Genomic DNA, 13013 nt, shown 5'->3' with positions numbered 1-13013 from the left:
CCTGATTCAGGTCTGGGAGGAAATCCACCAGGACACCATCTATCATCTTATCAGGAGCATGTCCAGATCTTGTTGGGAGTGCATAAAGGAACATGGGGGCCATACACAATACTGACTTATATTATGAGTCACAGTGATGAAATTCAGTTATAATTAAGTAATTAAAGATTTTCTCTATGATTTTTGGTGTGATTTTGAATACAGCCCTCAGCTGATGGTTTTGGTTTCCATTGACCATTGTTACATTATTTTATTTAACAAATTACACAATGCATATAAGGAAAGATTTTAAAATTTTTTATTCATTAAGACATTAAGATCCAATGTGTGATATATATATATATATATATATATATATATATATTATATATTATTAATATATATTATCATTCATACATATATGAATACTATTCTAATATGAATGTTTACTAATTGATACATACAATGCTTTTAGAAAAAGTCTTCATCTAGCACATGTAAGGGTTCAATCATTTGACCCTCTTTTATGAACTGTACAATCGAGGGCTTCCCGCATCTCCTTTTAAGCTTTATCTAACATTTAGCATCTGTTAGGGATTTTGAGGCTGGCAGCAACAGACTCTGCACTACCACAGCAGGCATGTGTAATTACAGTACTCTTTCAAATGCATTCATACTGTAAACGCAGAGCTTCATTCACAGATGGTGCTCACACTACAATTAACTATCAGCTACCGAGCACTGCACATGCAAACCGCAATGTGTAAAATGCCATGAACAAAGAATTACAAAAACAGGGTCAAACCGGATTAATTAAATGAATCCATTTTAATTCTTGAGTTCTTCTTTTCTTAGCTTAGGGTTCAAAATGCAACAGGTGCTTAGGCAGAAATAGTAAACTATTTTAGTACTTTAAATAATTCCAACAATGTCTGTGGCGCCCTTGTTTATTTTTAGGTCCTCCATCCTGAATGTCTTCCTATTTTGAAAAAGGCTGACCCTTCCTGAAAGCCCTCTCCAATATCAGAGACTCAGCCAGCTTCCTGTTTGCTTCCTAAGACCTTTGATTTTTGCATGTGGTGTGCTCAAGGAGGAAAGACGAGACATTACAAGATTTTTCATTCAAAACCATGGCGTGATTAGGGTTCTGACCTTTCCCATGCTGTTGTATTCCATAGCGATTTCACGAAAGAAAAAGTAAATGAAATCCCCATAATCCACTGCCTGGACAAAGTAGGGCTCTGCAAAATAAAAGAAGACACACACACACATATTTTGCCAAGGCTCCTCCTTACATTCAACAAACAGTTACTAAACAGTGACACAGTATTATGGCCGCAGTATTATAATACTTTAATAAAAAGCATAAAATAATAAAACTAAACTACTAGTGCAAGGTCAGCTTTACCTCAGCAGAACATTTAAAGGAAGCATTAATTAACCTGACTCCAATTCTAGGTAGCATTTAGAGACGTGCACTCTCTGTATGAGAAGGTAATCCCACACAGTTTCTCTGTTTACTCACCTTTCAGCCATTTGGAATCATGTTTTACTGTGCGCAGGGTCGGACTGTCTCCCAGGCTACGATAAATAACGGCATCGATGGCCAGGAAATCAGTGACCGTAGCAGAATACAACTTTCCATCTACAAAACAAACATTATGCAAAGCTTAAAAACACACACGAAAAGGTTCCACTCTGTGAAATTTGCTACACAAGCATGCACAGAGAAGCCCAAACCAAAAACCAAGGCCAGAGATGAGGCTGGCAATAAGTATCGGTTAATGACTCATAGTCAAATGTTTGCTCTTCATTGGCAAAACAAATAAAATATGATGGCAATAATGTAATTAGTGTAACTATGACAATCACATGAATCACTTCAGCAGACCTCAAATTGGACAGATTTTTCAAGCCTCTAATGAAAAGATGAATCATCTGGGTTTTCCATCTTGGAGTTATTTTTAATCCTCATATTTCAGGGAAGACTCTGCATTTTTTTTTTCTAGTACCACAATAGTTGCATGTGTTTCCAAACTGACCACAGGCAAAATCTTGCCAAGCAGCATGCTCTTCCCAGAAACAGAGAGCAACTGTCGCAGAATGCCTGCCACCAGCTCTGCCCACCTCGGAGTTCCCTGTGTTCCTCACATGCTTTTTTTATAGGCCATCTAATGATGACAGTCTGCGTCACTATTCAAAAGTTAGATCATGTCTTGCAGCTATTACTGAGTACCAACAGTCTAGAAATAAACAGATCCAACTAAAACCAATCTTCCATAATGAGCAAATTAGCAAGTGTTTTAGGAGTGTGAATGTAAGGAGAGTTCATTAGATGCCTCACCAGCAAACAGGGCAACATTGGCATGCTTGGCATCATATGGGCACCGAGCCATTCCACTAATCTCCTCCCCAAGTGCATCCAGTGTGTCCGTCTAGAGAAAGGAAGCCAAAGATCAGAGGTCAATTATACTCAAGGGAGCAGCAAGGGAGCCCCTTAACTCTGTACAACTATGCTGATTTGTTCAGGTCCAGAAGCTGCAAACAAAATAAACATAAGGATTATGAAAGGGAAAAAAAATGAAGTGAGAAAAAAACTGTATTACATAGCATCTTGAAATATGATTCTGAGTACATACAGTGATACGCTCTCAAGGAGTTATTTTTAACATCCTTTCTTGCTATTGACAATGGTTAGAGCTTGCCAAAAAGTTTAACTGCTTACGCCACCCTTTCTGGCTTCCAAACAGGTCATTTCGTATTCTATTTTTTCTTGGCGGAAAGAGCTATTATCTACCGAGTGAAAAAGGTCACGTCTCGGCGAATTTAGAATTTCTGCTGGAGGATAAGAAATTTCAGAAGCCAACACCAGAAGCCCAATTAACATTTCCTACGAAATGTGTTAAACCGAAGAAGAAGCCGAAAAATACCACTGGAATTAGTAGAACTAAATAGTAATCCTCATTACTCTATACATAATACTTAAAACCTTTTTTTCATGCATGTAGCAGTGTAAGGGTCTTCCTGTGCTTATTCTGTCTCTCAAGTTTGCTAAGCTTTTCCTGCTTTTCAAAAGGAGGAAGAGACTGCTAAACAGTAGCGGGATATATGAGGTCAAGCCCTATCTCATAGACCAGATGAATCATATAAAGACCCTGACAGATTTGTTCCTCTACTCTGGCATCCTGTAGATTTCCCTTTAAGAATGACTTTGATGGATATATTAATTATTTCCATCAAAGGATCTACTTTTGCCAGGAATTTGAGCATAGCCACAGACAATTCAGTAGTCTACAGTAGGAGGTGTATCACGTTACACCCAAAAGACCCATCATTCACATATGGATTTATGGTTTCCGTAATTTACTAGGCAGGGCCCCTTCTTTGAAATGGTTAAGGGAAGTTTTTTTGTACGCTGTCAGTAATTACATGGTGAGGGACATCACCTCACCGCCCTTATTTCCCCACAGCGCCATCCAGTAACAGGTGGCATAATCCACACCACCTGTATATAAGGAAGGTATTAACACACAAAGAACTGCTCAAGTCCGAGGTTGGTGTCTGAGTGATCCCTGGCACACAAGTGTTGAGTGGGCTACAGATGGGCCCTTGGGAGTGAGAGGTGTGTGTGTGTGTGTGCATACACAAAGCAGAGCTGTCGTTCTCTCAGCTGAACATTTGTACAGTGCCCACCCCCTCCTTGACTCACTTTGCGCTCTCTCTCTCTCTCTCTCTCTCTCTCTCTCTCTGAGATTTGCTGATTAATGTGGCCTGAGTTTGGACCTGAAACAGAGGCCCCTTTTTCAGTAAGTCATCACGCTGTGAGGATAGAAAGGTGAAAGAGTGGCCAAGGTGGACGCACACATGCACCGCCTGACTCCGCTGTCACACATCCCAGTGAGGGCCAAATATCCCTGGGGGTGGGAAATCTGTGAGCAGATACTGCAGTTCTTGGCAAAAGGATTTCATTCTCTTTATAAAAGGCTCTGACTTTTTGTTGTGACATTTATTACAGAGGCTTTGTGCCTTACTCACTGGAAAACATTAAACTGATGCTGAATTATTATGTAAATGAATACAAAACATTAAGAGAAACATTTCAAGAGAAACAAAGTGTAATTTCTTCCATAAACCATTTGAAATGGCTTGCTTCAAAGGGGCCAATTGTACAGACACTAGCATGTTTAAGGCTCTGAGCCTAACAAAAGGAAGTAAACTATATGGAAATTTTGTGGACACCTGACTATCACACCCATATGAAGATCATCCCCAAACTCTTTCCACACTATTGTAAAGGATGTCTTTGTATGTTAAAATTACAATTTCCATTTACTGAAACAAAGGGGACAAAACCTGTTCCAGCAAGCACAAAGTGAGCGCCATGATGACATGATTTGCGATGGTTGGTGCAAAAGAACTCGAGTGTCCTGCATACAGCCCTGTCCTCAACCCCACTAAACACCTTTGGGATGACTGAGCCCCAGGCCTCCTCAAACAACATCAGAGCTTGACCACACTAATGATTTTTTGGCTGAATGAACAGAGGCCAAATCCCAGCAACCAAGCTCCAATATCTAGTGGTAACCTTCTCAGAAGAGTGGAGGTTTATTACCACAGCAATGAAATCTGTATTGGGATGATTGATTCAAAAGGCACATATGACTTTGACAGTAAGGTGTCATATAGTGTATTATGTCAATTAACTATAACTAAATAAATGGCATCAGCAACTAAAGCCATCAGATACCAGGTTGGAAAAAAACCACCCAATGTATATGCTTCTTTCTACACTTGGGCTATTTCTCTAGTTGGTGTGCCCTTTTAATGACATTTCAAACTTTCTCACAGAGGACAGTGCAGGCTCTTGCATGTTATCTAGCCAAAGGCATTACTCAGTGATAAATGTGTCACAACATCTGACTACTTGTTGCATTTACATGGGACTAAAGCAAATTATCAACGTACGTCTGGATGCCACTGCTTTTTATCAACACTGTGGGCCCACACCTGCAAATCACTCATGCAGAAATAATCCATCACTGTTCATAGTTCCTTGACTATCCTGCTATTGTATGTCATCCCTTATTGAGCTTGTCTGTATGCCAAATCTGCTGCATACCCAGTTGTATGAAGAGAGGTCATAGTGAAGGTGGTGATACCTTGTAGGTTCGACAAGAAGGGTTGAACGCGTTGGTCCCACATACAAACAAGGTGTCATCGTTTTGCTGGAGAAGGACCTTGATGAAATTGTGGCATTCATCCTGCAGATGAGCACAGGAGTACAAAGTTCAAGCATGACTTGCATAACCTTCACAATAATCTGACTAGTCTACAGTATATGTTTACTGTGTTGCTTAAAAGTGAAACCTTTACATCTTTCCACTTTATCACCTTTTATTACAGTCCATTAGGTTACCAATTATGCCATTTTCCAATACATATTGATGTCTCATGTTACAAAAATACATTAGTCCTAGTTCTAAAAGCCTTTATTAGATTTCCAAATATTATCTAGATGAGCAAAAACAATCATGTGTCATGATAGAAATATAAGGTAAAGGTTCCTATACCTTGTGCTTTCCTTTCATTCTACAGGTGTCTACATCAGGTTGCCTGGACTTCCATGTAAGTTTCTGTGGAGAGAAAATCGATGGTGAATCAGTGCTGATCTGCTTAGGCTTTACACTGAAGACAGGCTTGTGCAACGAATACAACACATTAGACTAGATTATGTCTGTCTCTTATTACCCTTGAGGTCAAATCAGCAGTCATTCTAACATACGATGTAAGCTCTAAGCCACATTTACAAACTACTAATTGATTAAATCACTGATGCTAAATTGCACCCTTTTATTAATCAATCTCTCTCGCCCTCTCAGACCCAGGATCAATCATGTTGCGCTGGTATTCAACTGCACAGTTCTGAGCATTGGCATAATCGGGAGCAGTTACATGTACGCATAAATCTCCAGCCTCCCGGGTCCCTCTTTTTAGGATAGATGACGCATAGCGACGACTCTTGATAGGATAATGTGCTTAGCAGCGTCACAGGGCTGGAGTGTCTCATGCTTGGGTTTCAGCGCTGCCAGGTAATTACGATGGAGTACAGGATCGTATCCCAGAAGATAGATTGACACAGAGCACTTACCTTGTTAAAAAAGATCTCTTCTGTGTTGGCTGTTTCGATGTCCACTGTATATATGTGATCTCTGGAAAGATGACAAAAAGAAATCATTTGGATGTAGGAATTAGAGATCATCCTTTACTGCCAATGTCCAGTGAGCTTTTTATTTAAATATGAACACCACTTCAGGGAATAGGCACAGGCAACAAAGGTTTAAAAGTGCTTCAGCACCCACAAAGCCGCCTTTGTTCTGGTGGAAGGTTGCTCGTTGGGAGGATGCCAAGTCATTCTGCGATGTTCAGGTCAATTAAGTTCAGTACTCAACCACAGGAAATCGATACCAACACTCATTAAAATACGAGACAGAAGTTATGTGTTTCGACTGGTTCTATCACAATCTCCACTGGCATGTGCTGCTGATAAACTCGGGTTAAATAACCCATGCGAAGACCTCCACAGATTGTATACTTTACAAAATATGGAGTATATAGTGTTCATTTTGGACAGGTGGAAATGTCCGACTGGCTGCACCGTAAACTGTTTCATTTGTTTGAGACTACTTGTAAATGTGTGTTTAATCAGAGTGCCTCGTCAACATCCGCTGAGTTCAGTTTAATTATATCTAACAACCTGCACAGTGGCTTGCGTTCTCATTATACAAATTTAATAAAGTCTGGAAGAGAAACCATTTCTGAAATGAATCCACTTATACAAGTTTCCTGGGGCTTGGCAATCTCCAGCTGGATAAACTTCTTTCCAATTATGTTATCCAAAGTCTCTGTCAGAAGCTGGTAATTAATCATACATGTGTCGAATTTCAAATAGTTCACAGTTTCCGGTCTCTATTGAATGGTGTAGTGGCTTTTGTTGAAAAAAGGTAGATCTTCTCACTCTTAGTTGCCTTGGATAAATGGCAAGTCCTGCATGATTCTGAGCCAAGAAATGATCTAGTTTTAAACAGCTTCATTACACGGTGCTCAAAATGATTAGGGCTGCCGATGCTGATATGGCTATGATGGTCAGTGTTTTCTTGGCAGCTCCTAATATTTGCTTATTGTATGTACAGCACTGGGTCAATATACAAGTCGAAAGCTAATGAAGAAAAATCAATTCTGTGTTTACAAACAAGCTACAAAGTCCTAATATCTCTGTTGGTGTTAAAGGCACGTAACAGGGTTCTGCTTCTTCGCTGAAATGCAGTTCAAGATCACTGACATGCTTCTAGATTACAGAAAGCTAAACCCCAGGTGATCCTATACCATTACTTCTGAGATGTAATTGAGCTCCACTCCTAATGCATTTCAATTACCATGGGTAAGGTGTCATCTCACCTGACTGTCTTACAGTCCGTTAATGAAACTCTATTCTACCGAATAATTACAACTGCAGAGGATCATTAACTGAGTGAAACGTATGTTGTTACATCGTAAAGTTCAACATGAAAATCTACACAGTCGGCTATTACATATTATTGTGCAAATACTTTCAACTTTTTTTTTTACAGTGCAGGATGAATACAAAGAGCAGTGCACATGTGAAAAGCTTATACCTCCAATAACATGCCATTTAGTAAATGACAGATAAAAAAAGCATAAATAAGGGCTCCTACTCCTACTTTCTTAGGACCCACTCAGAATAATGGGTACGCTGTTGTAGGGTTATACAAAGAACATTTAACGGTTTCACCCACATGTGACAAACCCTTAAAGAGGCTAAATAGAAAACTTTTCTCAGAGTATAACATGGTTTGACCCTGATCTGCTTTTAAAACCCAGTCTTTCCGCATTCGTTGACATTTAACAGCACCTTCTCTGTTGAATTCTTTCAGCCACAAAGCAATAGATAAGTAAGTGATCAGCGATGCGGTAGGCATGCATCCTGCCAGCAGAATACTGGAGCGGTCATTGTGCAAACATGACCAGTTCAAACTCCAGCTGCACCTGTGGACACATCACTGACTCCATACTTGCAGCCTGCTGGATGAAGCTCCCCAGGCTTCCTATTATGACAGCCTCAGAGCTTTTGAACACTTTGGCTCTTCATCCAGCTGCAAAAGTAGTGAGTGTAACAAGCGGCAAGTTCCTTTCATGCTGCGTGAGTGCTAGGCCAGCCAAGCAAACAAAGACCTATGGAGCTCACCACAAGCAAACAAACAAAACCCAACATTTGGCTTCGTGAGTCGGGCGCCTTCTTTTATTCGCAGTGCCTGAGGTGTTACAAAACTCTGATACGCTGCAAATGTATCCGTTTGCTTGAAGATCTGATATCGGGGTGTGTTGTGCTTGGGCAGAGAGGGGGGAGAGGACTTGGCCGCCCACCAGGAGAACAGAGAGGCTTTGTGCTGAGGAATGTCGTTTTCATAACACCCCAGTTTTTTTTTCAGGGGTGACTGAGGGCCACTGTGGTCCATCTGGTGGCCTTTTGTAAAACAATCTCACTCTCTGACAGGAAGGATGGGGGCCTTCGTTAGTATGCACCCCACACCTAGTAAAGTACCCCCTGTTAACACCAACCCCCTTCATAACCACATCGCTGATGGCTGGGGCAACATTGTATATTGTCTGGCTCGACCTTAGACTTGACATACATAAATGCACAGCAACACCAGGAATTAGGTGCCGTACATAATGGCAAGATGGCTCAAGCGCAGTTCCACTGAGTATTTCTGTACCGTTTATTTGGGGTGGGATGGGGGGGGGGGGGTGGGATCTGGTTAGTTTGCCTTGTCTCTAAGACCAGCTGAAAAAGCACACAGGAGGAAGCACAATCCTCATCATTAGTGGACCTTTAATGGGATTTGAAAACACTGGATGAAGCCAAACCTCCTGGACCTCATTTTCTGCCCTGTTTTGAAAGGGATGAACCTGAATACCTCATGGACCACTAGACCATTCCCATAGCATGCCGAAGGCCTCCCAAAAGAATGATGAGAACAGTTGCCCTGGCAAAAAGCAGACAGGGAAACGGGAATGTGAACAATGAATCTGCACAAACTTCTCAGTAGCAGTGAGGGTCACAAAATTGCTGCTTCTCCCTAGATTCCTTCTAGATTGGGAAAAATGCTACTGCCAACCAGTCCTGCTAATCGGTTAGGTCAATTCAGCCAAGAATTTAGGGCTGATTTAGCACTTAGCATTTATTTATCAATTAGAGCACCTCCTCCATTTAAGCTGTACTGAAGCAGTCACAAAGACATGTCATAGTTAAACCAGGTTTGTGGTTATAGTGAATATTTCTGTTTATTTTTATGATTCAATTAGTCAAGAAATAAGATGTTTAAATTGCCTTACAGGTTTGGTATTTTCTTAAAAGTTACAATGTAGTCTTACAGTATTTGCTGTAATTCGGAAAGTGTTTCTGTTCTACCATTTAACAAAGATAAACTACAAGCTCGACAGACTTAGCAGCTGGTAGCTGCTGAAACTAAACTGGATTTTTCAGCAGGGAAAACTGTACAACTAAGCTTGAAAAAGGAAGTACAGAAAGAAAGAAACGTGTATGATCCAAATAGCTGATTCCCACCTAGTGCTTTTACATAATAGTTTGTCTAATGGTAACTGGCTTGCAAAGAAAAGAGTAGCCATGTGTTTAAAAATAACATTTAACATTATTCAAATTTAATAACAATTCATGACCATTCTGTTAGCTGTAATGGCATTAGAATGTCAAAACACTACGTCTCTTGAATGTGCAGGCCAGCCATAGCTGTGGAGTTTTGGGATGGCTACAGTGACACACACTTATTCACTTACTATTTTACAAACAGGGCCTTAGAGGAAAAAAAGGATGATAACCGCTGCCACAGGGTTTTACCACCAGTCAGTGATCACTCCCAAGAAGCCACCACAGCAAACTGACTCATACACTGCTTTTAGAAAAGCAACCTACAGCTCAGATGATTTGGGGGTGTTGCTAAGCCCAAACACAATCATTTAAATCTCCTGTAATAAATAAATCCTTGTGGAGGTTCTGTTTTAAAAAACCCAAAGGGTATGTTCAGGTTCAAGGAGTAGGTGAACGTTAGCTAAACGATACCTTGAGGTATTTCAAACCAACTCATGGAGCATATGAACCAAATTTATACACGGTTCCATAATTATGTAATAACAACCTCATTTTATTCTTTGTGGGTAAATATTTCCATCCTCCCACTACATGCTATTTTCAGCATCTGCTGGTGCTTCCAGACTGCCAAAAGTGATTTAAAAAAAAAAAATTCTAAATCCACTTTTCTAATACTATGCTGTGTGCTACACTATCGAGCTGGCTAACCTTTTAATCACTGGACCTCATGATGAGCCAAATGATGTGAAGCCATTCACAAGTAGCACCAGCTTTTGGACCGCATCTCTGTCGGCCATCTGTGGGCCAAGATACAGCAAACTGAATGAAAGCAATCTCATGTGCCATAGCAGAGCTCTGTCCAAAAACTGCACGCTCCTGAACTAATTAGCATTTTAAAATAGAAATCCAAAAATACTATTTTATGTACTATTTATATACTAGTACAGCTTATAATGACTATTTTGACATACTATGTAGAAGAGAATTTCTACCATTTTTGCATGGATTTTGACATGACTCCTGACGGCGACAGAGCAGGAAGCAATGTCTGGACAGACACCAGACAATATCCAGGCAATGTGTGATGGCTCGCCAGTCCACAGGTCCCTAATCTCCTACCTAGCTGGCTCCGTAAATGCAAATTGTACTGTGTCCTGTGCACATAGTCCTCCTCTCATCAGACTCCAGTTTGCTCATATATTCCAAAGGTGATATTGGCTCAGCTGGATAGAGTTTCATTTGCACAAGCCCCATGAAGCACAAAAAGGAAAAAAAAAAGATTTATTTCCAATTCTGTGCACCCCAGATATCAACCACACACCAGTGTTATTCACTCTACAACTGCCAATAGCTCCATCCGTCCCATCAGTTTGAATTTCTGTATTGTTTTTTAGTGTTTTTCTAGTAGGTTGTTCCCATTTGTGTGATCATACCATATAATTATTTCTAGTAGAATAGCTATGTTGATTGACTTTCTGTATTTGGATTGTTTTTGTTTCCAGCAAACTGCCTTACATCAAAAGTTTGTTAAACACATGGAAATGATGAACTCTTCTAATAAAAGGGTTCTGTGGTTCACACAAGCACATAAATCTATTTCTTTTCTTTTAACTGATTACCATTTCACACTACAGTTATTTCTTAAATAATTATGTTTATCATTTGTGACCATGACTCTATTTTGACAATACTTATACAATATTAACTGTGAGATCATTTACTCTACACAGCATGTTTAACTAGCTATAATGAGAAAAGTTAGTGCACTTCTTAAGAACTGTCTGATTCAACAACAGATCACATGAATGATGTTAGTCTGCATGAGCCATTATGGTTTATGCTGTGTATGTATAAGCCACTTTTATGGAAATGCTATTCCTTCAAAATGCCAGAGATGGTGTGTATTTCGGTGAATGGCAGAAGCCGCAATGGTCGCGTGAGAATGAGGCACTCTTAAAGTCTTGTGGTCTGCATTCTAACACAAAAAGCTTTTGCCCAGTGCATGTAGACTGTAAGCAAACTGACCTTGCTGCTATATAAAGAGTCCGATTCGTTATGACGATCAGCTGAATATCCAATTTGTGCCGTTGTGTGCTGTTCCTTCCTGGTCTGTGTCCAACAAACACTGGGTAATGTTTTGTATCTGCAATGAGGTGGAAATGAAATACAGGCAAAATAATTCCAAGCACATAAACAAATAATATTGTAGGCTAGCTGGTTTCACTGAGAGAGTGAAAGAAAAAAGAAGGAGATAAATTTCACCCTAAATCTCTCTGCCCCACATAGCAGTTAGACCTCAACATAAGGCTTTAAGCTTTGACGGGGGGAAAATAAAGGATTATCCTTTGATGTTAGAAAGACTCCATTTCAAATAGCATTTAAAGTTCACATTTTTTTGTGTGCTTCCTTCGGCACAGAATCATGTTTCACACAGTTCAAGGAGAAGAGAGAGAGAGAGAGAGAGAGAGAGAGAGAGAGAGAGAATGAAGAGAGGAGAGGAGGTGAGAGTGCAAGACCGAGGGGAATGTGTCGGGAAAATGAGTGAGAAACAGACAAAGGATATTAGTGAAAGAAAAAAGAGAAAGTGAGAGAAATTGTGAAAGAAATGAAAGAGAAGAGAAAGGTTATGAATAAAGCATCTTGTTAGCATGAAAGAGAAGTATTTCTGGCAAAATGACAGAAATGAGAGGAAGAGAAACAAGTGAGAGAGAGGAATGTGCATGAGAATGAGAGAAAAACAAGCAAAGTAAAAGAGGGTGACACAGAGGGAAATAAATGTGAATGCGAGACTGAGAGAATGAAGGATGTGTATGAAAGATGGACAGTGAAGAAAAAGGAAGAGAGACGAGCGAAGAACAAAGAGGTGTAGACGGTTCTCCCAGCAGCTCCTGGTTACTCACAGTTGCCATGTGAAATAGTGATTGGCTCCGAGTCCTCTGGGAAGGCAGCCCCAGCCATCTGCAGCAGGGTGAAATACAGCAACAAGGCCTCTGACCTCATTTTTGCACTGGCTCCTCACTATGTCTTCACTTCAGCCTGCAAGAAAGAGAAAGAGAGATGTTGTTTCCTTTAGTTCCTTCATTAGTTCCAACATAGACACCTGCAGAAACATAGTACAGATATGCAGGGCAGGGCATGATTTTACAATCTTGCCTTGCCAGCGAAACTAATTAATTGGATTAGTTCAGTAATATGCGTCACAGATCGATGGCTGAGTCAGAGGAGGACCCGGTTTCGCTCAAAGGATCAGACGTTTGCTTTTTTTTTTTCAATTCAATATGATTCATTAATTGGAGAAGCTCATATGATTAGATCGATGGAAGAAATGATTCCCCAATTGGTCTTC

General features: G+C 40.2%; 1 protein-coding gene across 7 annotated transcripts in view; it reads right to left on the bottom strand.

The window, feature by feature from the left end:
* Positions 1–13013, bottom strand: part of sema6a (sema domain, transmembrane domain (TM), and cytoplasmic domain, (semaphorin) 6A) — a 76988-nt gene that overhangs the window by 40026 nt on the left and 23949 nt on the right. For all 7 annotated transcript variants that reach the window (XM_058389087.1, XM_058389080.1, XM_058389082.1 and 4 more), the window contains exons 2-9: positions 12568–12703; positions 11693–11810; positions 6128–6188; positions 5550–5612; positions 5139–5240; positions 2324–2414; positions 1505–1624; positions 1132–1220 (exon numbers count right to left, since the gene is read on the bottom strand). In XM_058389087.1, coding sequence (XP_058245070.1) covers positions 1132–1220; positions 1505–1624; positions 2324–2414; positions 5139–5240; positions 5550–5612; positions 6128–6188; positions 11693–11810; positions 12568–12667 — 744 coding nt within the window. In that variant the 5' untranslated portion in view covers positions 12668–12703. The remainder of the gene's footprint in view (positions 1–1131; positions 1221–1504; positions 1625–2323; positions 2415–5138; positions 5241–5549; positions 5613–6127; positions 6189–11692; positions 11811–12567; positions 12704–13013) is intronic.

This window comes from Hemibagrus wyckioides, linkage group LG05, assembly GCF_019097595.1.
Source record: "Hemibagrus wyckioides isolate EC202008001 linkage group LG05, SWU_Hwy_1.0, whole genome shotgun sequence".
In the NCBI taxonomy this organism is placed as follows: Eukaryota; Metazoa; Chordata; class Actinopteri; order Siluriformes; family Bagridae; genus Hemibagrus; species Hemibagrus wyckioides.
Note: the sequence above shows the minus strand (reverse complement) of the source record. Positions and strands in the feature narration are given on the sequence as shown.